At 66.9% G+C, this 20451-nt stretch overlaps 1 protein-coding gene across 1 annotated transcript in view; it reads left to right on the top strand.

The window, feature by feature from the left end:
- The first annotated feature begins 1096 nt into the window (after positions 1-1096).
- Positions 1097-20451, top strand: part of dedd (death effector domain containing) — a 50646-nt gene continuing 31291 nt past the window's right edge. Inside the window, exon 1 of the mRNA XM_087981764.1 lies at positions 1097-2797. Coding sequence (XP_087837890.1) covers positions 2476-2797 — 322 coding nt within the window. The 5' untranslated portion in view covers positions 1097-2475. The remainder of the gene's footprint in view (positions 2798-20451) is intronic.

The raw sequence follows: 20451 nt of genomic DNA, 5'->3' as shown, positions 1-20451 counted from the left end.
GAAAAAAACATTCCAATTGGGTTAATATGCAAAATAATGACATACTTTTTTAAAGAATGAATTAGGTTTTGAATAGGATCAATTTTGAATAGGATCAATCGTATTTTGAATGGGATCAATCATTGTGTTTGAATTTTTACCGCCTAGCCCCCTCCGCCATTCCCACCGCAGTGCCCCTTAAAAACATGGCCGACAACGGCAACTAAACGGGTAACCTCCCCTTGCCCCTCAAAAAGATGGCGGAGGCAGCCCTCGGTTTCCCATTCGCCCACCGGCCCCTCCCCCATTTAGCGGAACCATCACTGAGGGGGCGCGTGTCCCCCCAGGCCCTTAGTGGGTGTTTGGAGAGGGGGGGTGTAAAAAAGGATAAGAATCAACTTTGACCAGCAGGCAAGGGGTTTTGCAAAAAATTAACCATTATTTAGGTGTAGCAACATTGGCCAACTGCAAATAATGTCCGGCGGAATAAACATGTATGTGCACTACCCAATGCAATTCATCAACTCCACAAAGCCTTGGCGAACCAATTGCCGGGATGCGTCCGCCTTGCATGCTGGGGAATGTAGTCCAGCGCTTCATTATTCAGCGCGTTGTGATCGCGCGGTAAAACTACATCTCCCAGAAGCTCTGACGGCCAATGCCCCTTCGTCCAATAGAACCTGCACCTGACGGACGCCCCGCCTCCAAACGCTGACATCGTATCATCCGTCAAAACGTGCGCGCATGCGTAGTCTGTGACCATCAGTGGAGGCTGGGCAGAAAGACTACATTTCCCTGAGAGCACCGCGTCCCCCCTTAACCCCCCCCCACAACATAGACGATGATCTTAGTCGGCGTGTAACGTCGATGCGCGATTACGTCAGCGCCTGGGCCGAAGCGGCGGGCGGCGAGCCAGGGAGCACTCTGGGAGTTGTGGTCCGCCGGCGGGGGGCGGTCCCGATGCCTGCGGCGGGAGGTGGGGGTCGGAGGAGACTACGGCTCCCGTCGGGCGTCGCGGCGCCCCGGGTCGGCGCCCCGCCCCCTTCACCCCCCGCCCCCCTCCCGTCACCTCCAGCCCCCGCGCGTGGCCACGCCCACCGCCTCCTTCTTCCAACGGCCGGGAGAGGAAGATGGCGGAGCTGGCGAGGTGGCGGTGTGGTGCAACAGGAGCGTGAAAGGAGGCTGGCGGGAGACCGCGAGGAGGAAGACTCAGAGACAAGACCGCGTTTTATTATTCTTCTTCTTCCTCCAATCCCTGTCCGAGGAGGAGGAGGAGGAGGAGGGGGAGGGGAGAGAGAGAGGGGGAGGGGGTCATAATCCAAGATGGCCGCCCCTCCCCTTTCCCATTGACATCTACCCACCAACCCAACACAGGGAGGGCTCATGGACAATATATGCCTCATTACTCTTCCCCAAGACCCCATTTTGGCGTGGTTGACTGAACAGGCCCTGAGGACCTTCAGGAGGCCAGGATCTGGCTTTTGGGGACTCTTTGAAGACCCCCCCACCCCCCCCCCCCTCCCCGCACTCCCATTCCTTGCATTCCACTGTCAAACGATAAAGGGGGAGTAGGGGGCTGCCCCCTTTGCAACTCCCCCTTGCACTCTCCCGGAACTCCCACTCCCTCGCCGCACCTGACCGCCATCAGCCGCTCAGGCCGAGGGGAGCGTCAAGACGGGCGAGCCAGCTGGCAGCTTCCCCGAGAGAGAGAGAGAGAGGCGACTGAGCTCCCCGCGTCTTCAGGGTTTGCGCCGAGGGGAAAGCAGACACCCTGCGGGGTTTTTTGTGACTGTGCGCCCCTCCTCAGTTAGTCTCCCGCGGCGCCAACCTGGTCGCTCGCCTGAGCATCGACGAGAGAGAGAGAGACAGAGAGAGGCAGTGGCCAGCTCCCTGTGATAAGTGAGTGGCTGTTGGGCGCTGTCTTCCTTGTGCAAAGCTGTCAAAATATACCGAAGGAGAGGAGGAATAAGAGCGCTCTCAGTCATTGCCCTGGTTGAACAGACAACCCACGACGCAGTCATCCTCTGGATTGTCACGTTGACTAAACTGTTCACCACAGCCCACCGCGGCACACGGTTCTCCCGTCACCAAAAGACTGCCTGGGTTGTTTGCCCGGATTCTCTTCTGTACGAGCGCATCTGCGTCTTTGCTGGTCAAACAGGCTGAACTGAAGCCAAGTGGATTGGAGTGGATTGTTCATTTGCTGTTTCATTTGTCGGAGGAGAGTTTTCGTTTAACTGATCAGCAGTTTTGCTGGACAGAGAGCAGGAGGGAGTAAGATGACAAGGAGCCAAGGTGGGAGCGGGCACCATCCAGTCGTTCTCCACGTGGAATAGCAACACCGAGCGCTCCCATTTCGATCACCGCTTGCCAGCTCTCCACTTGCTACATTCCAGAGTGTGGAAGGTGTCATTGGGAATTGTGAGCTGGGAATCCCGGAGCGCCTGTGCTTGCTTGCGGACCGGAAGGACGGTGCCAGGCACCCTGCCCTCGGCGATGGCAGACGCCAAGCAGAGCAGCCAGCAGTGGCCAGAGGAGCAGGTGAACCGGGAGCACGGGCTCTACTCCTTGCACCGGATGTTCCAGATTGTGGGCGCACAGCTCACCCACCGCGACGTGCGGGTGCTCTCCTTCCTCTTTGTCGACGTCATCGAGGACTATGAGCGTGGCATGATCCGGAGCGGGCGTGACTTCTTCCTGGCGCTGGAGCGCCAGGGGCGCTGCGACGAGACCAACTTCCGGCAGGTGCTGCAGCTGCTGCGCATTATCACGCGGCACGACCTACTGCCCTACGTCACGCTGAAGCGAAGGAAGACAGGTAAGAGAGAGAGGGGCCGACCGCCTGGGGAGGCAGAGAGGTGGCGCTTGGCAACAGCTCCAAAGCACGCAAGAGGACGCGAGCAGTGTGCCTCAAGTGTGCGGTACTGCAAGTGGGTCAGTGCTGAGGGAGTGCCGCACTGTCGGAGGGTCAGTACTGAGGGAGTGCCGCACTGTCGGAGGGTCAGTACTGAGGGAGGGCCGCACTGTCGGAGGGTCAGTACTGAGGGAGGGCCGCACTGTCGGAGGGTCAGTACTGAGGGAGGGCCGCACTGTCGGAGGGTCAGTACTGAGGGAGGGCCGCACTGTCGGAGGGTCAGTACTGAGGGAGGGCCGCACTGTCGGAGGGTCAGTACTGAGGGAGGGCCGCACTGTCGGAGGGTCAGTACTGAGGGAGTGCCGCACTGTCGGAGGGTCAGTACTGAGGGAGGGCCTCACTGTCGGAGGGTCAGTACTGAGGGAGCACCGTATATTGAGAGGGTCAGTACTGAGGGAGTGCCGCACTGTCGCGCGGGTCAGTACTGAGGGAGCGCCGCACTGTCAGAGGGTCAGTACTGAGGGAGCGCCGCACTGTCGGAGGGTCAGTACTGAGGGAGTGCCGCACTGTCGCGAGGGTCAGTGCTGAGGGAGTGCCGCACTGTCGGAGGGTCAGTACTGAGGGAGTGCCGCACTGTCGGAGGGTCAGTACTGAGGGAGGGCCTCACTGTCGGAGGGTCAGTACTGAGGGAGCACCGTATATTGAGAGGGTCAGTGCTGAGGGAGTGCCGCACTGTCGGAGGGTCAGTGCTCAGGGAGTGCCGCACTGTCGGAGGGTCAGTGCTGAGGGAGTGCCGCACTGTCGGAGGGTCAGTACTGAGGGAGTGCCGCACTGTCGGGGGGTCAGTACTGAGGGAGTGCTGCACTGTCGGAGGGTCAGTACTGAGGGAGTGCCGCACTGTCGGAGGGTCAGTACTGAGGGAGTGCTGCACTGTCGGAGGGTCAGTGCTGCGGGAGTGCCGCACTGTCGGAGGGTCAGTGCTGCGGGAGTGCCGCACTGTCGGAGGGTCAGTACTGAGGGAGTGCCGCACTGTCAGAGGGTCAGTGCTGAGGGAGCGCAGCGCTGTCGGAGGGTCAGTGCTGAGGGAGCGCCGCGCTGTCGGAGGGTCAGTGCTGAGGGAGCGCCGCGCTGTCGGAGGGTCAGTGCTGAGGGAGCGCCGCTCTGTCGCAGGGTCAGTGCTGAGGGAGCGCCGCACTGTCGGAGGGTCAGTGCTGAGGGTGCTCCGCACTGTGGGAAAGTCAGTGCTGAGGGAGCGCCGCACTGTCGGAGGGTCAGTGCTGAGGGAGCGCCGCGCTGTCGGAGGGTCAGTGCTGAGGGAGCGCCGCGCTGTCGGAGGGTCAGTGCTGAGGGAGCACACCGCTGTCGGAGGGTCAGTACTGAGGGAGTGCCGCGCTGTCGGAGGGTCAGTGCTGAGGGAGCGCCGCGCTGTCGCAGGGTCAGTGCTAAGGGAGCGCCGCGCTGTCGCAGGGTCAGTGCTGAGGGAGCGCCGCGCTGTCGGAGGGTCAGTGCTGAGGGAGTGCCGCACTGTCGCAGGGTCAGTGCTGAGGGAGCGCCGCGCTGTCGCAGGGTCAGTGCTGAGGGAGCACCCCGCTGTCGCAGGGTCAGTGCTGAGGGAGCGCCGCGCTGTCCCAGGGTCAGTGCTGAGGGAGCGCCGCGCTGTCCCAGGGTCAGTGCTGAGGGAGCGCCGCGCTGTCCCAGGGTCAGTGCTGAGGGAGCGCCGCGCTGTCGCAGGGTCAGTGCTGAGGGAGCACACCGCTGTCGCAGGGTCAGTGCTGAGGGAGTGCCGCTCTGTCGGAGGGTCAGTACTGAGGGAGTGCCGCACTGTCGGAGGGTCAGTACTGAGGGAGTGCCGCACTGTCGGAGGGTCAGTACTGAGGGAGTGCCGCACTGTCGGAGGGTCAGTACTGAGGGAGTGCCGCACTGTCGGAGGGTCAGTACTGAGGGAGTGCCGCACTGTCGGAGGGTCACTACTGAGGGAGTGCCGCACTGTCGGGGGGTCAGTACTGAGGGAGCGCCGCGCTGTCGCAGGGTCAGTGCTGAGGGAGCGCCGCACTGTCGCAGGGTCACTGCTGAGGGAGCGCCGCGCTGTCCCAGGGTCTGTGCTGAGGGAGCGCCGCGCTGTCCCAGGGTCTGTGCTGTGGGAGCGCCGCGCTGTCCCAGGGTCTGTGCTGTGGGAGCGCCGCGCTGTCCCAGGGTCTGTGCTGTGGGAGCGCCGCGCTGTCCCAGGGTCTGTGCTGTGGGAGCGCCGCGCTGTCCCAGGGTCTGTGCTGTGGGAGCGCCGCGCTGTCCCAGGGTCTGTGCTGTGGGAGCGCCGCGCTGTCCCAGGGTCTGCTGAGGGAGCGCCGCACTGTGGGAAAGTCAGTGCTAAGGGAGCGCAGCATGTACGGAGGGTCAGTGCTGAGGGAGCGCCGCACTGTCGGAGGGTCAGTGCTGAGGGTGCTCCGCACTGTGGGAAAGTCAGTGCTGAGGGAGCGCCGCTCTGTCGCAGGGTCAGTGCTGAGGGAGCGCCGCTCTGTCGCAGGGTCAGTGCTGAGGGAGCGCCGCGCTGTCCGAGGGTGTGTGCTGAGGGAGCGCCGCGCTGTCGCAGGGTCAGTGCTGAGGGAGCACCCCGCTGTCGCAGGGTCAGTGCTGAGGGAGCGCCGCTCTGTCGCAGGGTCGATGCTGAGGGAGCGCCGCGCTGTCCGAGGGTCTGTGCTGAGGGAGCGCCGCGCTGTCCCAGGGTCAGTGCTGAGGGAGCGCCGCGCTGTCCCAGGGTCAGTGCTGAGGGAGCGCCGCGCTGTCCCAGGGTCAGTGCTGAGGGAGCGCAGCGCTGTCGGAGGGTCAGTGCTGAGGGAGCGCCGCGCTGTCGGAGGGTCAGTGCTGAGGGAGCGCCGCTCTGTCGCAGGGTCAGTGCTGAGGGAGCGCCGCACTGTCGGAGGGTCAGTGCTGAGGGTGCTCCGCACTGTGGGAAAGTCAGTGCTGAGGGAGCGCCGCTCTGTCGCAGGGTCAGTGCTGAGGGAGCGCCGCGCTGTCGGAGGGTCAGTGCTGAGGGAGCGCCGCGCTGTCGGAGGGTCAGTGCTGAGGGAGCGCCGCGCTGTCGCAGGGTCAGTGCTAAGGGAGCGCCGCGCTGTCGCAGGGTCAGTGCTGAGGGAGCGCCGCGCTGTCGGAGGGTCAGTGCTGAGGGAGTGCCGCACTGTCGCAGGGTCAGTGCTGAGGGAGCGCCGCGCTGTCGCAGGGTCAGTGCTGAGGGAGCACCCCGCTGTCGCAGGGTCAGTGCTGAGGGAGCGCCGCGCTGTCCCAGGGTCAGTGCTGAGGGAGCGCCGCGCTGTCCCAGGGTCAGTGCTGAGGGAGCGCCGCGCTGTCCCAGGGTCAGTGCTGAGGGAGCGCCGCGCTGTCGCAGGGTCAGTGCTGAGGGAGCACACCGCTGTCGCAGGGTCAGTGCTGAGGGAGTGCCGCTCTGTCGGAGGGTCAGTACTGAGGGAGTGCCGCACTGTCGGAGGGTCAGTACTGAGGGAGTGCCGCACTGTCGGAGGGTCAGTACTGAGGGAGTGCCGCACTGTCGGAGGGTCAGTACTGAGGGAGTGCCGCACTGTCGGAGGGTCAGTACTGAGGGAGTGCCGCACTGTCGGAGGGTCACTACTGAGGGAGTGCCGCACTGTCGGGGGGTCAGTACTGAGGGAGCGCCGCGCTGTCGCAGGGTCAGTGCTGAGGGAGCGCCGCACTGTCGCAGGGTCACTGCTGAGGGAGCGCCGCGCTGTCCCAGGGTCTGTGCTGAGGGAGCGCCGCGCTGTCCCAGGGTCTGTGCTGTGGGAGCGCCGCGCTGTCCCAGGGTCTGTGCTGTGGGAGCGCCGCGCTGTCCCAGGGTCTGTGCTGTGGGAGCGCCGCGCTGTCCCAGGGTCTGTGCTGTGGGAGCGCCGCGCTGTCCCAGGGTCTGTGCTGTGGGAGCGCCGCGCTGTCCCAGGGTCTGTGCTGTGGGAGCGCCGCGCTGTCCCAGGGTCTGCTGAGGGAGCGCCGCACTGTGGGAAAGTCAGTGCTAAGGGAGCGCAGCATGTACGGAGGGTCAGTGCTGAGGGAGCGCCGCACTGTCGGAGGGTCAGTGCTGAGGGTGCTCCGCACTGTGGGAAAGTCAGTGCTGAGGGAGCGCCGCTCTGTCGCAGGGTCAGTGCTGAGGGAGCGCCGCTCTGTCGCAGGGTCAGTGCTGAGGGAGCGCCGCGCTGTCCGAGGGTGTGTGCTGAGGGAGCGCCGCGCTGTCGCAGGGTCAGTGCTGAGGGAGCACCCCGCTGTCGCAGGGTCAGTGCTGAGGGAGCGCCGCTCTGTCGCAGGGTCGATGCTGAGGGAGCGCCGCGCTGTCCGAGGGTCTGTGCTGAGGGAGCGCCGCGCTGTCCCAGGGTCAGTGCTGAGGGAGCGCCGCGCTGTCCCAGGGTCAGTGCTGAGGGAGCGCCGCGCTGTCCCAGGGTCAGTGCTGAGGGAGCGCCGCGCTGTCCCAGGGTCAGTGCTGAGGGAGCGCCGCGCTGTCGCAGGGTCAGTGCTGAGGTAGCGCCGCTCTGTCGGAGGGTCAGTACTGAGGGAGTGCCGCACTGTCGGAGGGTCAGTACTGAGGGAGTGCCGCACTGTCGGAGGGTCAGTACTGAGGGAGTGCCACACTGTCGGAGGGTCAGTACTGAGGGAGTGCCGCACTGTCGGAGGGTCAGTACTGAGGGAGTGCCGCACTGTCGGAGGGTCAGTACTGAGGGAGTGCCGCACTGTCGGAGGGTCAGTACTGAGGGAGTGCCGCACTGTCGGAAGGGTCAGTACTGAGGGAGTGCCGCACTGTCGGAGGGTCAGTGCTGAGGGAATGCCGCACTGTCGGAGGGTCAGTGCTGCGGGAGTGCTGCACTGTCGGAGGGTCAGTGCTGAGGGAGCACCGCTCTGTCGGAGGGTCAGTACTGAGGGAGTGCCGCACTGTCGGAGGGTCAGTGCTGAGGGAGCGCCGCGCTGTCGGAGGGTCAGTACTGAGGGAGTGCCGCACTGTCGGAGGGTCAGTACTGAGGGAGTGCCGCACTGTCGGGGGGTCAGTACTGAGGGAGTGCCGCACTGTCGGAAGGGTCAGTACTGAGGGAGTGCCGCACTGTCGGAGGGTCAGTGCTGAGGGAATGCCGCACTGTCGGAGGGTCAGTGCTGCGGGAGTGCTGCACTGTCGGAGGGTCAGTGCTGAGGGAGCACACCGCTGTCGCAGGGTCAGTGCTGAGGTAGCGCCGCTCTGTCGGAGGGTCAGTACTGAGGGAGTGCCGCACTGTCGGAGGGTCAGTACTGAGGGAGTGCCGCACTGTCGGAGGGTCAGTACTGAGGGAGTGCCGCACTGTCGGAGGGTCAGGACTGAGGGAGTGCCACACTGTCGGAGGGTCAGTACTGAGGGAGTGCCGCACTGTCGGAGGGTCAGTACTGAGGGAGTGCCGCACTGTCGGAGGGTCAGTACTGAGGGAGTGCCGCACTGTCGGAGGGTCAGTACTGAGGGAGTGCCGCACTGTCGGAAGGGTCAGTACTGAGGGAGTGCCGCACTGTCGGAGGGTCAGTGCTGAGGGAATGCCGCACTGTCGGAGGGTCAGTGCTGCGGGAGCGCTGCACTGTCGGAGGGTCAGTGCTGAGGGAGCACCGCTCTGTCGGAGGGTCAGTACTGAGGGAGTGCCGCACTGTCGGAGGGTCAGTGCTGAGGGAGCGCCGCGCTGTCGGAGGGTCAGTGCTGAGGGAGCGCCGCGCTGTCGGAGGGTCAGTGCTGCGGGAGTGCCGCACTGTCGGAGGGTCAGTGCTGAGGGAGTGCCGCACTGTCGGAGGGTCAGTGCTGAGGGAGTGCCGCACTGTCGGAGGGTCAGTGCTGAGGGAGTGCCGCGCTGTCGGAGGGTCAGTGCTGAGGGAGCGCCGCGCTGTCGGAGGGTCAGTGCTGAGGGAGTGCCGCACTGTCGGAGGGTCAGTGCTGAGGGAGTGCCGCACTGTCGGAGGGTCAGTGCTGAGGGAGTGCCGCGCTGTCGGAGGGTCAGTGCTGAGGGAGCGCCGCGCTGTCGCATGGTCAGTGCTGAGGGAGTGCCGCGCTGTCGCAGGGTCAGTGCTGAGGGAGCGCCGCACTGTCGCAGGGTCTGTGCTGTGGGAGCGCCGCACTGTCGCAGGGTCTGTGCTGTGGGAGCGCCGCGCTGTCCCAGGGTCTGTGCTGTGGGAGCGCCGCGCTGTCCCAGGGTCTGTGCTGTGGGAGCGCCGCGCTGTCCGAGGGTCTGTGCTGAGGGAGCGCCGCGCTGTCCCAAGGTCTGTGCTGTGGGAGCGCCGCGTTGTCCCAGGGTCTGTGCTGTGGGAGCTCCGCGCTGTCCCAGGGTCTGTGCTGAGGGAGCGCCGCACTGTGGGAAAGTCAGTCCTGAGGGAGCGCCGCTCTGTCGCAGGGTCACTGCTGAGGGAGCGCCGCGCTGTCCGAGGGTGTGTGCTGAGGGAGCGCCGCGCTGTCGCAGGGTCAGTGCTGAGGGAACGCCGCGCTGTCGCAGGGTCAGTGCTGAGGGAGCGCCGCGCTGTCGCAGGGTCAGTGCTGAGGGAGTGCCGCACTGTCGGAGGGTCAGTACTGAGGGAGTGCAGCACTGTCGGAGGGTCAGTACTGAGGGAGTGCCGAACTGCCGGAGGGTCAGTGCTGAGGGAGTGCTGCACTGTCGGAGGGTCAGCACTGAGGGAGAGCCGCACTGTCGCAGGGTCGATGCTGAGGGAGCGCCGCGCTGTCCGAGGGTCAGTGCTGAGGGAGCGCCACGCTGTCCCAGGGTCAGTGCTGAGGGAGCGCCGCGCTGTTGCAGGGTCAGTGCTGAGGGAGCGCCGCGCTCTCGCAGGGTCAGTGCTGAGGGAGCACCCCGCTGTCGCAGGGTCAGTGCTGAGGTAGCGCCGCTCTGTCCCAGGGTCTGTGCTGTGGGAGCGCCACGCTGTCCCAGGGTCTGTGCTGTGGGAGCGCCGCTCTGTTGCAGGGTCTGTGCTGTGGGAGCGCCGCGCTGTCCCAGGGTCTGTGCTGTGGGAGCGCCGCGCTGTCCCAGGGTCTGTGCTGTGGGAGCGCCGCGCTGTCCCAGGGTCTGTGCTGTGGGAGCGCCGCGCTGTCACAGGGTCTGTGCTGAGGAAGCGCCGCGTTGTCCCAGGGTCTGTGCTGAGGGAGCGCCGCACTGTGGGAGGGTCAGTGCTGAGGGAACGCCGTGCTGTGGGAGGGTCAGTGCTGAGGGAGCGCCACGCTGTCGGAGGGTCAGTGCTGAGGGAGCGCCGCGCTGTCCCAGGGTCTGTGCTGTGGGAGCGCCGTTCTGTCCCAGGGTCTGTGCTGTGGGAGCGCCGCGCTGTCCCAGGGTCTGTGCTGTGGGAGCGCCGCGCTGTCCCAGGGTCTGTGCTGTGGGAGCGCCGCGCTGTCCCAGGGTCTGTGCTGTGGGAGCGCCGCGCTGTCCCAGGGTCTGTGCTGTGGGAGCGCCGCGCTGTCCCAGGGTCAGTGCTGTGGGAGCGCCGCGCTGTCCCAGGGTCTGTGCTGTGGGAGCGCCGCGCTGTCCCAGGGTCTGTGCTGTGGGAGCGCCGCGCTGTCCCAGGGTCTGTGCTGTGGGAGCGCCGCGCTGTCCCAGGGTCAGTGCTGAGGGAGCGCCGCGCTGTCCCAGGGTCTGTGCTGTGGGAGCGCCGCGCTGTCCCAGGGTCTGTGCTGTGGGAGCGCCGCGCTGTCCCAGGGTCTGTGCTGTGGGAGCGCCGCGCTGTCCCAGGGTCTGTGCTGTGGGAGCGCCGCGCTGTCCCAGGGTCTGTGCTGTGGGAGCGCCGCGCTGTCCCAGGGTCTGTGCTGTGGGAGCGCCGCGCTGTCCCAGGGTCTGTGCTGAGGGAGCGCCGCGCTGTCCCAGGGTCTGTGCTGTGGGAGCGCCGCGCTGTCCCAGGGTCTGTGCTGTGGGAGCGCCGCGCTGTCCCAGGGTCTGTGCTGTGGGAGCGCCGCGCTGTCCCAGGGTCTGTGCTGTGGGAGCGCCGCGCTGTCCCAGGGTCTGTGCTGTGGGAGCGCCGCGCTGTCCCAGGGTCTGTGCTGTGGGAGCGCCGCGCTGTCCCAGGGTCTGTGCTGTGGGAGCGCCGCGCTGTCCCAGGGTCTGTGCTGTGGGAGCGCCGCGCTGTCCCAGGGTCTGTGCTGTGGGAGCGCCGCGCTGTCCCAGGGTCTGTGCTGTGGGAGCGCCGCGCTGTCCCAGGGTCTGTGCTGTGGGAGCGCCGCGCTGTCCCAGGGTCTGTGCTGTGGGAGCGCCGCGCTGTCCCAGGGTCTGTGCTGTGGGAGCGCCGCGCTGTCCCAGGGTCTGTGCTGTGGGAGCGCCGCGCTGTCCCAGGGTCTGTGCTGTGGGAGCGCCGCGCTGTCCCAGGGTCTGTGCTGTGGGAGCGCCGCGCTGTCCCAGGGTCTGTGCTGTGGGAGCGCCGCTTTGTCGGAGGGTCAGTACTGAGGGAGCGTCGCGCTGTCGGAGGGTCAGTACTGAGGGAGCGCCGCGCTGTCGGGGGGTCAGAACTGAGGGAGCGCCGCGCTGTCGGGGGGTCAGTGCTGAGGGAGCGCCGCGCTGTCGGGGGGTCAGTGCTGAGGGTGCAACGCACTGTCCCAGAGTCAGTACTGAGGGAGCGCCGCGCTGTCGGAGGGTCAGTGCTGAGGGAGCGCCGCACTGTCGGAGGGTCAGTACTGAGGGAGGGCCGCACTGTCGGAGGGTCAGTACTGAGGGAGCGCCGCACTGTCGGAGGGTCAGTACTGAGGGAGCGCCGCACTGTCGGAGGGTCAGTGCTGAGGGAGTGCCGCACTGTCGGAGGGTCAGTGCTGAGGGAGGGCCGCGCTGTCGGAGGGTCAGTGCTGAGGGAGGGCCGCGCTGTCGGAGGGTCAGTACTGAGGGAGGGCCGCGCTGTCGGAGGGTCAGTACTGAGGGAGTGCCGCGCTGTCGGAGGGTCAGTACTGAGGGAATGCCGCACTGTCAGAGGGTCAGTACTGAGGGAGTGCCGCACTGTCGGAGGGTCAGTACTGAGGGAGCGCCGCACTGTCGGAGGGTCAGTACTGAGGGAGCGCCGCACTGTCGGAGGGTCAGTACTGAGGGAGTGCCACACTGTCGGAGGGTCAGTCCAGAGTGATCGCCGCACTGTCGGAGGGTCAGTACTGAGGGAGTGCCACACTGTCGGAGGGTCAGTCCTGAGTGATCGCCGCACTGTGAGAGGGTCAGTACTGATGGAGTGCCGCACTGTCGGAGGGTCAGTACTGATGGAGTGCCGCACTGTCGGAGGGTCAGTGCTGAGGGACTGCCGCACTGTCGGAGGGTCAGTGCTGAGGGTGCGCCGCGCTGTCGGAGGGTCTGTGCTGTGGGAGCGCCGCTTTGTCGGAGGGTCAGTACTGAGGGAGCGTCGCGCTGTCGGAGGGTCAGTACTGAGGGAGCGCCGCGCTGTCGGGGGGTCAGAACTGAGGGAGCGCCGCGCTGTCGGGGGGTCAGTGCTGAGGGAGCGCCGCGCTGTCGGGGGGTCAGTGCTGAGGGTGCAACGCACTGTCCCAGAGTCAGTACTGAGGGAGCGCCGCGCTGTCGGAGGGTCAGTGCTGAGGGAGCGCCGCACTGTCGGAGGGTCAGTACTGAGGGAGGGCCGCACTGTCGGAGGGTCAGTACTGAGGGAGCGCCGCACTGTCGGAGGGTCAGTACTGAGGGAGTGCCGCACTGTCGGAGGGTCAGTGCTGAGGGAGTGCCGCACTGTCGGAGGGTCAGTGCTGAGGGAGGGCCGCGCTGTCGGAGGGTCAGTGCTGAGGGAGGGCCGCGCTGTCGGAGGGTCAGTACTGAGGGAGGGCCGCGCTGTCGGAGGGTCAGTACTGAGGGAGTGCCGCGCTGTCGGAGGGTCAGTACTGAGGGAATGCCGCACTGTCAGAGGGTCAGTACTGAGGGAGTGCCGCACTGTCGGAGGGTCAGTACTGAGGGAGCGCCGCACTGTCGGAGGGTCAGTACTGAGGGAGCGCCGCACTGTCGGAGGGTCAGTACTGAGGGAGTGCCACACTGTCGGAGGGTCAGTCCAGAGTGATCGCCGCACTGTCGGAGGGTCAGTACTGAGGGAGTGCCACACTGTCGGAGGGTCAGTCCTGAGTGATCGCCGCACTGTGAGAGGGTCAGTACTGATGGAGTGCCGCACTGTCGGAGGGTCAGTACTGATGGACTGCCGCACTGTCGGAGGGTCAGTGCTGAGGGTGCGCCGCGCTGTCGGAGGGTCAGTGCTGAGGGAGGGCCGCGCTGTCGGAGGGTCAGTACTGAGGGAGTGCCGCGCTGTCGGAGGGTCAGTACTGAGGGAGTGCCGCGCTGTCGGAGGGTCAGTGCTGAGGGAGTGCCGCACTGTCGGAGGGTCAGTACTGAGCGAATGCCGCACTGTCAGAGGGTCAGTACTGAGGGAGTGCCGCACTGTCGGAGGATCAGTACTGAGGGAGCGCCGCACTGTCGGAGGGTCAGTACTGAGGGAGCGCCGCACTGTCGGAGGGTCAGTACTGAGGGAGTGCCACACTGTCGGAGGGTCAGTCCTGAGTGATCGCCGCACTGTCGGAGGGTCCGTACTGAGGGAGTGCCACACTGTCGGAGGGTCAGTCCTGAGTGATCGCCGCACTGTGAGAGGGTCAGTACTGATGGAGTGCCGCACTGTCGGAGGGTCAGTACTGATGGAGTGCCGCACTGTCGGAGGGTCAGTGCTGAGGGAGTGCCGCACTGTCGGAGGGTCAGTGCTGAGGGAGTGCCGCACTGTCGGAGGGTCAGTGCTGAGGGTGCGCCGCGCTGTCGGAGGGTCAGTGCTGAGGGAGGGCCGCGCTGTCGGTGGGTCAGTACTGAGGGAGTGCCGCACTGTCGGAGGGTCAGTACTGAGGGAGCGCCGCACTGTCGGAGGGTCAGTACTGAGGGAGCGCCGCACTGTCGGAGGGTCAGTACTGAGGGAGTGCCACACTGTCGGAGGGTCAGTCCTGAGTGATCGCCGCACTGTGAGAGGGTCAGTACTGATGGAGTGCCGCACTGTCGGAGGGTCAGTACTGATGGAGTGCCGCACTGTCGGAGGGTCAGTGCTGAGGGAGGGCTGCACTGTCAGAGGGTCAGTACTGAGGGAGTGCCGCACTGTCGGAGGGTCAGGACTGAGGGAGTGCCGCACTGTCGGAGGGTCAGTACTGAGGGAGTGCCGCACTGTCGGAGGGTCAGTACTGAGGGAGCGCCGCACTGTCGGAGGGTCAGTACTGAGGGAGCGCCGCACTGTCGGAGGGTCAGTACTGAGGGAGTGCCACACTGTCGGAGGGTCAGTCCTGAGTGATCGCCGCACTGTGAGAGGGTCAGTACTGATGGAGTGCCGCACTGTCGGAGGGTCAGTACTGATGGAGTGCCGCACTGTCGGAGGGTCAGTGCTGAGGGAGGGCTGCACTGTCAGAGGGTCAGTACTGAGGGAGTGCCGCACTGTCGGAGGGTCAGGACTGAGGGAAGGCCGCACTGTCGGGGGGTCAGTACTGAGGGAGGGCCGCACTGTCGGAGGGTCAGTACTGAGGGAGCGCCGCACTGTCGGAGGGTCAGTACTGAGGGAGTGCCACACTGTCGGAGGGTCAGTCCTGAGTGGTCGCCGCACTGTGAGAGGGTCAGTACTGAGGGAGTGCCGCACTGTCGGAGGGTCAGTACTGAGGGAGTGCCGCACTGTCGGAGGGTCAGTGCTGAGGGAGTGCCGCACTGTCGAAGGGTCAGTGCTGAGGGAGGGCTGCACTGTCAGAGGGTCAGTACTGAGGGAGTGCCGCACTGTCGGAGGGTCAGGACTGAGGGAAGGCTGCACTGTCGGGGGGTCAGTACTGAGGGAGTGCCGCACTGTCGGAGGGTCAGTACTGAGCGAGCGCCGCACTGTCAAAGGGTCAGTACTGAGGGAGTGCCGCACTGTCGGAGGGTCAGTGCTGAGGGAGTGCCGCGCTGTCGGTGGGTCAGTGCTGAGGGAGTGCCGCACTGTCGGAGGGTTAGTACTGTGGGCGTACCGCGCTGTCGGACGGTCAGTGCTGAGGGAGCGCCGCACTGTCGGAGGGTCAGTGCCGAGGGACCGCCGCGCTGTCGGAGGGTCAGTACTGAGGGAGTGCCGCACTGTCGGAGGGTCAGTACTGAGGGAGCGCCGCACTGTCGGAGGGTCAGTGCTGAGGGTGCTCCGCACTGTCCCAGGGTCTGTGCTGTGGGAGCGCCGCGCTGTCCCAGGGTCTGTGCTGTGGGAGCGCCGCGCTGTCCCAGGGTCTGTGCTGTGGGAGCGCTGCGCTGTCCCAGGGTCTGTGCTGTGGGAGCGCCGCGCTGTCCCAGGGTCTGTGCTGAGGGAGCACCGCGCTGTCCCAGGGTCTGTGCTGTGGGAGCGTCGCGCTGTCCCAGGGTCTGTGCTGTGGGAGCGCCGCGCTGTCCCAGGGTCTGTGCTGAGGGAGCGCCGCGCTGTCCCAGGGTCTGTGCTGAGGGAGCGCCGCGCTGTGCCAGGGTCTGTGCTGTGGGAGCGCCGCGCTGTCCCAGGGTCTGTGCTGTGGGAGCGCCGCGCTGTCACAGGGTCTGTGCTGAGGAAGCGCCGCGCTGTCGCAGGGTCAGTGCTGAGGGAGCGCCGCCATGTCCGAGGGTCTGTGCTGAGGGAGCGCCGCGCTGTCACAAGGTCTGTGCTGAGGGAGCGCCGCGCTGTCACAAGGTCTGTGCTGAGGAAGCGCCGCGCTGTCGCAGGGTCAGTGCTGAGGGAGCGCCGCGATGTCCGAGGGTCTGTGCTGAGGGAGCGCCGCGCTGTCACAGGGTCTGTGCTGAGGAAGCGCCGCGCTGTCGCAGGGTCAGTGCTGTGGGAGCGCCGCGCTGTCGCAGGGTCAGTGCTGAGGTAGTGCCGCTCTGTCGCAGGGTCAGTGCTGAGGGAGCGCCGCGATGTCCGAGGGTCTGTGCTGAGGGAGCGCCGCGCTGTCACAAGGTCTGTGCTGAGGGAGCGCCGCGCTGTCCCAGGGTCTGTGCTGTGGGAGCGCCGCGCTGTCACAGGGTCTGTGCTGAGGAAGCGCCGCGCTGTCCCAGGGTCAGTGCTGAGGGAGCGCCGCGATGTCCGAGGGTCTGTGCTGTGGGAGCGCCGCGCTGTCCCAGGGTCTGTGCTGTGGGAGCGCCGCGCTGTCCCAGGGTCTGTGCTGTGGGAGCGCCGCGCTGTCCCAGGGTCTGTGCTGTGGGAGCGCCGCGCTGTCCCAGGGTCTGTGCTGAGGAAGCGCCGCACTGTGGGAGGGTCAGTGCTGAGGGAGCGCCGCGCTGTCCGAGGGTCAGTACTGAGGGAGCGTCGCACTGTCGGAGGGTCAGTGCTGAGGGAGCGCCGCACTGTCAGAGGGTCAGTGCTGAGGGAGCGCCGCGCTGTCGGTGGGTCAGTGCTGAGGGAGCGCCGCTCTGTCGGACGGTCAGTGCTGAGGGAGCGCCGCACTGTCGGAGGGTCAGTGCTGAGGGTGCTCCGCACTGTCCCAGGGTCTGTGCTGTGGGAGCGCCGCGCTGTCCCAGGGTCTGTGCTGTGGGAGCGCCGCGCTGTCCCAGGGTCTGTGCTGAGGGAGCGCCGCGCTGTCGGAGGGTCAGTGCTGAGGGAGCGCCGCGCTGTCCCAGGGTCTGTGCTGTGGGAGCGCCGCGCTGTCCCAGGGTCTGTGCTGTGGGAGCGCCGCGCTGTCCCAGGGTCTGTGCTGAGTGAGCGCCGCTCTGTGGGAGGGTCAGTGCTGAGGGAACGCCGTGCTGTGGGAGGGTCAGTGCTGAGGGAGCGCCACGCTGTCGGAGGGTCAGTGCTGAGGGAGCGCCGCGCTGACCCAGGGTCTGTGCTGTGGGAGCGCCATTCTGTCCCAGGGTCTGTGTTGTGGGAGCGCCGCGCTGTCCCAGGGTCTGTGCTGTGGGAGCGCCGCGCTGTCCCAGGGTCTGTGCTGTGGGAGCGCCGCGCTGTCCCAGGGTCTGTGCTGTGGGAGCGCCGCGCTGTCCCAGGGTCTGTGCTGTGGGAGCGCCGCGCTGTCCCAGGGTCTGTGCTGTGGGAGCGCCGCGCTGTCCCAGGGTCTGTGCTGAGGGAGCGCCGCGCTGTCCCAGGGTCTGTGCTGTGGGAGCGCCGCGCTGTCCCAGGGTCTGTGCTGTGGGAGCGCCGCGCTGTCCCAGGGTCTGTGCTGTGGGAGCGACGCGCTGTCCCAGGGTCTGTGCTGTGGGAGCGACGCGCTGTCCCAGGGCCTGTGCTGTGGGAGCGCCGCGCTGTCCCAGGGTCTGTGCTGTGGGAGCGCCGCGCTGTCCCAGGGTCTGTGCTGTGGGAGCGCCGCGCTGTCCCAGGGTCTGTGCTGTGGGAGCGCCGCGCTGTCCCAGGGTCTGTGCTGTGGGAGCGCCGCGCTGTCCCAGGGTCTGTGCTGTGGGAGCGCCGCGCTGTCCCAGGGTCTGTGCTGTGGGAGCGCCGCGCTGTCCCAGGGTCTGTGCTGTGGGAGCGCCGCGCTGTCCCAGGGTCTGTGCTGTGGGAGCGCCGCGCTGTCCCAGGGTCTGTGCTGTGGGAGCGCCGCGCTGTCCCAGGGTCAGTGCTGAGGGAGCACCCCGCTGTCGCAGGGTCAGTGCTGAGGTAGCGCCGCGCTGTCGCAGGGTCAGTGCTGAGGGAGCACCCCGCTGTCGCAGGGTCAGTGCTGAGGGAGCGCCGCGCTGTCCGAGGGTCTGTGCTGAGGGAGGGCCGCGCTGTCGGAGGGTCAGTACTGAGGGAGGGCCGCGCTGTCGGAGGGTCAGTACTGAGGGAGTGCCGCACTGTCGGAGGGTCAGTGCTGAGTGAGCGCCGCGATGTCGGAGGGTCAGTGCTGAGGGAGGGCCGCGCTGTCGGAGGGTCAGTACTGAGGGAGGGCCGCGCTGTCGGAGGGTCAGTACTGAGGGAGTGCCGCGCTGTCGGAGGGTCAGTGCTGAGGGAGGGCCGCGCTGTCGGAGGGTCAGTACTGAGGGAGGGCCGCGCTGTCGGAGGGTCAGTGCTGAGGGAGTGCCGCGCTGTCGGAGGGTCAGTGCTGAGGGAGTGCCGCGCTGTCGGAGGGTCAGTGCTGAGGGTGCGCCGCACTGTCGGAGGGTCAGTACTGAGGGAGTGCAGCACTGTCGGAGGGTCAGTACTGAGGGAGGGCCGCACTGTCGGGGGGTCAGTACTGAGGGAGGGCCGCACTGTCGGAGGGTCAGTACTGAGGGAGTGCCGCACTGTCGGAGGGTCAGTACTGAGAGAGTGCCGCACTGTCGGAGGGTCAGTACTGTGGGAGTGCAGCACTGTCGGAGGGTCAGTACTGAGGGAGTCCCGCACTGTCGGAGGGTCTGTACTGAGGGAGGGCCGCACTGTCGGAGGGTCAGTACTGAGGGAGTCCCGCACTGTCGGAGGGTCTGTACTGAGGGAGTGCCGCACTGTCGGAGGGTCAGTACTGAGGGAGCGCTGCACTGTCGGAGGGTCAGTACTGAGGGAGTCCCGCACTGTCGGAGGGTCTGTACTGAGGGAGTGCCGCACTGTCGGAGGGTCAGTACTGAGGGAGTGCCGCACTGTCGGAGGGTCAGTACTGAAGGAGTGCCGCACTGTCGGAGGGTCAGTACTGAGGGAGCGCTGCACTGTCGGAGGGTCAGTACTGAGCGAGCGCTGCACTGTCAAAGGGTCAGTACTGAGGGAGTGCCGCGCTGTCGGAGGGTTAGTACTGTGGGCGTGCCGCGCTGTCGGACGGTCAGTGCTGAGGGAGCGCCGCGCTGTCGGAGGGTCAGTGCCGAGGGACCGCCGCGATGTCGGAGGGTCAGTACTGAGGGAGTGCCGCACTGTCGGAGGGTCAGTACTGAGGGAGTGTCGGAGGGTCTGCACTGAGGGAGTGCCGCGCTGTCGGAGGGTCAGTACTGAGGGAGCGCCGCGCTGTCGGTGGGTCAGTGCTGAGGGAGTGCCGCGCTGTCGGTGGGTCAGTGCTGAGGGAGTGCCGCGCTGTCGGACGGTCAGTGCTGAGGGAGCGCCGCACTGTCGGAGGGTCAGTGCTGAGGGTGCTCCGCACTGTCCCAGGGTCTGTGCTGTGGGAGCGCCGCGCTGTCCCAGGGTCTGTGCTGTGGGAGCGCCGCGCTGTCCCAGGGTCTGTGCTGTGGGAGCGCCGCGCTGTCCCAGGGTCTGTGCTGTGGGAGCGCCGCGCTGTCCCAGGGTCTGTGCTGTGGGAGCGCCGCGCTGTCACAGGGTCTGTGCTGAGGAAGCGCTGCGCTGTCCCAGGGTCTGTGCTGAGGGAGCGCCGCACTGTGGGAGGGTCAGTGCTGAGGGAGCGCCGCGCTGTCGCAGGGTCAGTGCTGAGGGAGCACCCCGCTGTCGCAGGGTCAGTGCTGAGGTAGCGCCACTCTGTTGCAGGGTCAGTGCTGAGGGAGCGCCGCGATGTCCGAGGGTCTGTGCTGAGGGAGCGCCGCGCTGTCACAAGGTCTGTGCTGAGGGAGCGCCGCGCTGTCCCAGGGTCTGTGCTGTGGGAGCGCCGCACTGTGGGAGGGTCAGTGCTGAGGGAACGCGGTGCTGTGGGAGGGTCAGTGCTGAGGAAGCGCCGCGCTGTCCCAGGGTCTGTGCTGTGGGAGCGCCGTTCTGTCCCAGGGTCTGTGCTGTGGGAGCACCGCACTGTCCCAGGGTCTGTGCTGTGGGTGCGCCGCGCTGTCCCAGGGTCTGTGCTGTGGGAGCGCCGTTCTGTCCCAGGGTCTGTGCTGTGGGAGCACGCACTGTCCCAGGGTCTGTGCTGTGGGAGCGCCGCGCTGTCCCAGGGTCTGTGCTGTGGGAGCGCCGCGCTGTCCCAGGGTCTGTGCTGTGGGAGCGCCGCGCTGTCCCAGGGTCTGTGCTGTGGGAGCGCCGCGCTGTCCCAGGGTCTGTGCTGTGGGAGCGCCGCGCTGTCCCAGGGTCTGTGCTGTGGGAGCGCCGCGCTGTCCCAGGGTCTGTGCTGTGGGAGCGCCGCGCTGTCCCAGGGTCTGTGCTGTGGGAGCGCCGCGCTGTCCCAGGGTCTGTGCTGTGGGAGCGCCGCGCTGTCCCAGGGTCTGTGCTGTGGGAGCGCCGCGCTGTCCCAGGGTCTGTGCTGTGGGAGCGCCGCGCTGTCCCAGGGTCTGTGCTGTGGGAGCGCCGCGCTGTCCCAGGGTCTGTGCTGTGGGAGCGCCGCGCTGTCCCAGGGTCTGTGCTGTGGGAGCGCCGCGCTGTCCCAGGGTCTGTGCTGTGGGAGCGCCGCGCTGTCCCAGGGTCTGTGCTGTGTGAGCGCCGCGCTGTCCCAGGGTCTGTGCTGTGTGAGCGCCGCGCTGTCCCAGGGTCTGTGCTGTGTGAGCGCCGCGCTGTCCCAGGGTCTGTGCTGTGGGAGCGCCGCGCTGTCCCAGGGTCTGTGCTGTGCGAGCGCCGCGCTGTCCCAGGGTCTGTGCTGTGGGAGCGCCGCGCTGTCCCAGGGTCTGTGCTGAGTGAGCGCCGCGCTGTCACAAGGTCTGTGCTGAGGGAGCGTCGCGCTGTCCCAGGGTCTGTGCTGTGGGAGCGCCGCGCTGTCCCAGGGTCTGTGCTGAGGGAGCGCCGCGCTGTCCCAGGGTCTGTGCTGAGGGAGCGCCGCGCTGTCCCAGGGTCTGTGCTGTGGGAGCGCCGCGCTGTCCCAGGGTCTGTGCTGTGGGAGCGCCGCGCTGTCACAGGGTCTGTGCTGAGGAAGCGCCGCGCTGTCGCAGGGTCAGTGCTGAGGGAGCACCCCG

This window comes from Chiloscyllium plagiosum, unplaced genomic scaffold, assembly GCF_037043375.1.
Source record: "Chiloscyllium plagiosum isolate Xiang-an unplaced genomic scaffold, Cpla_swu_hap1 HiC_scaffold_40, whole genome shotgun sequence".
NCBI lineage: Eukaryota > Metazoa > Chordata > Chondrichthyes > Orectolobiformes > Hemiscylliidae > Chiloscyllium > Chiloscyllium plagiosum.
Note: the sequence above shows the minus strand (reverse complement) of the source record. Positions and strands in the feature narration are given on the sequence as shown.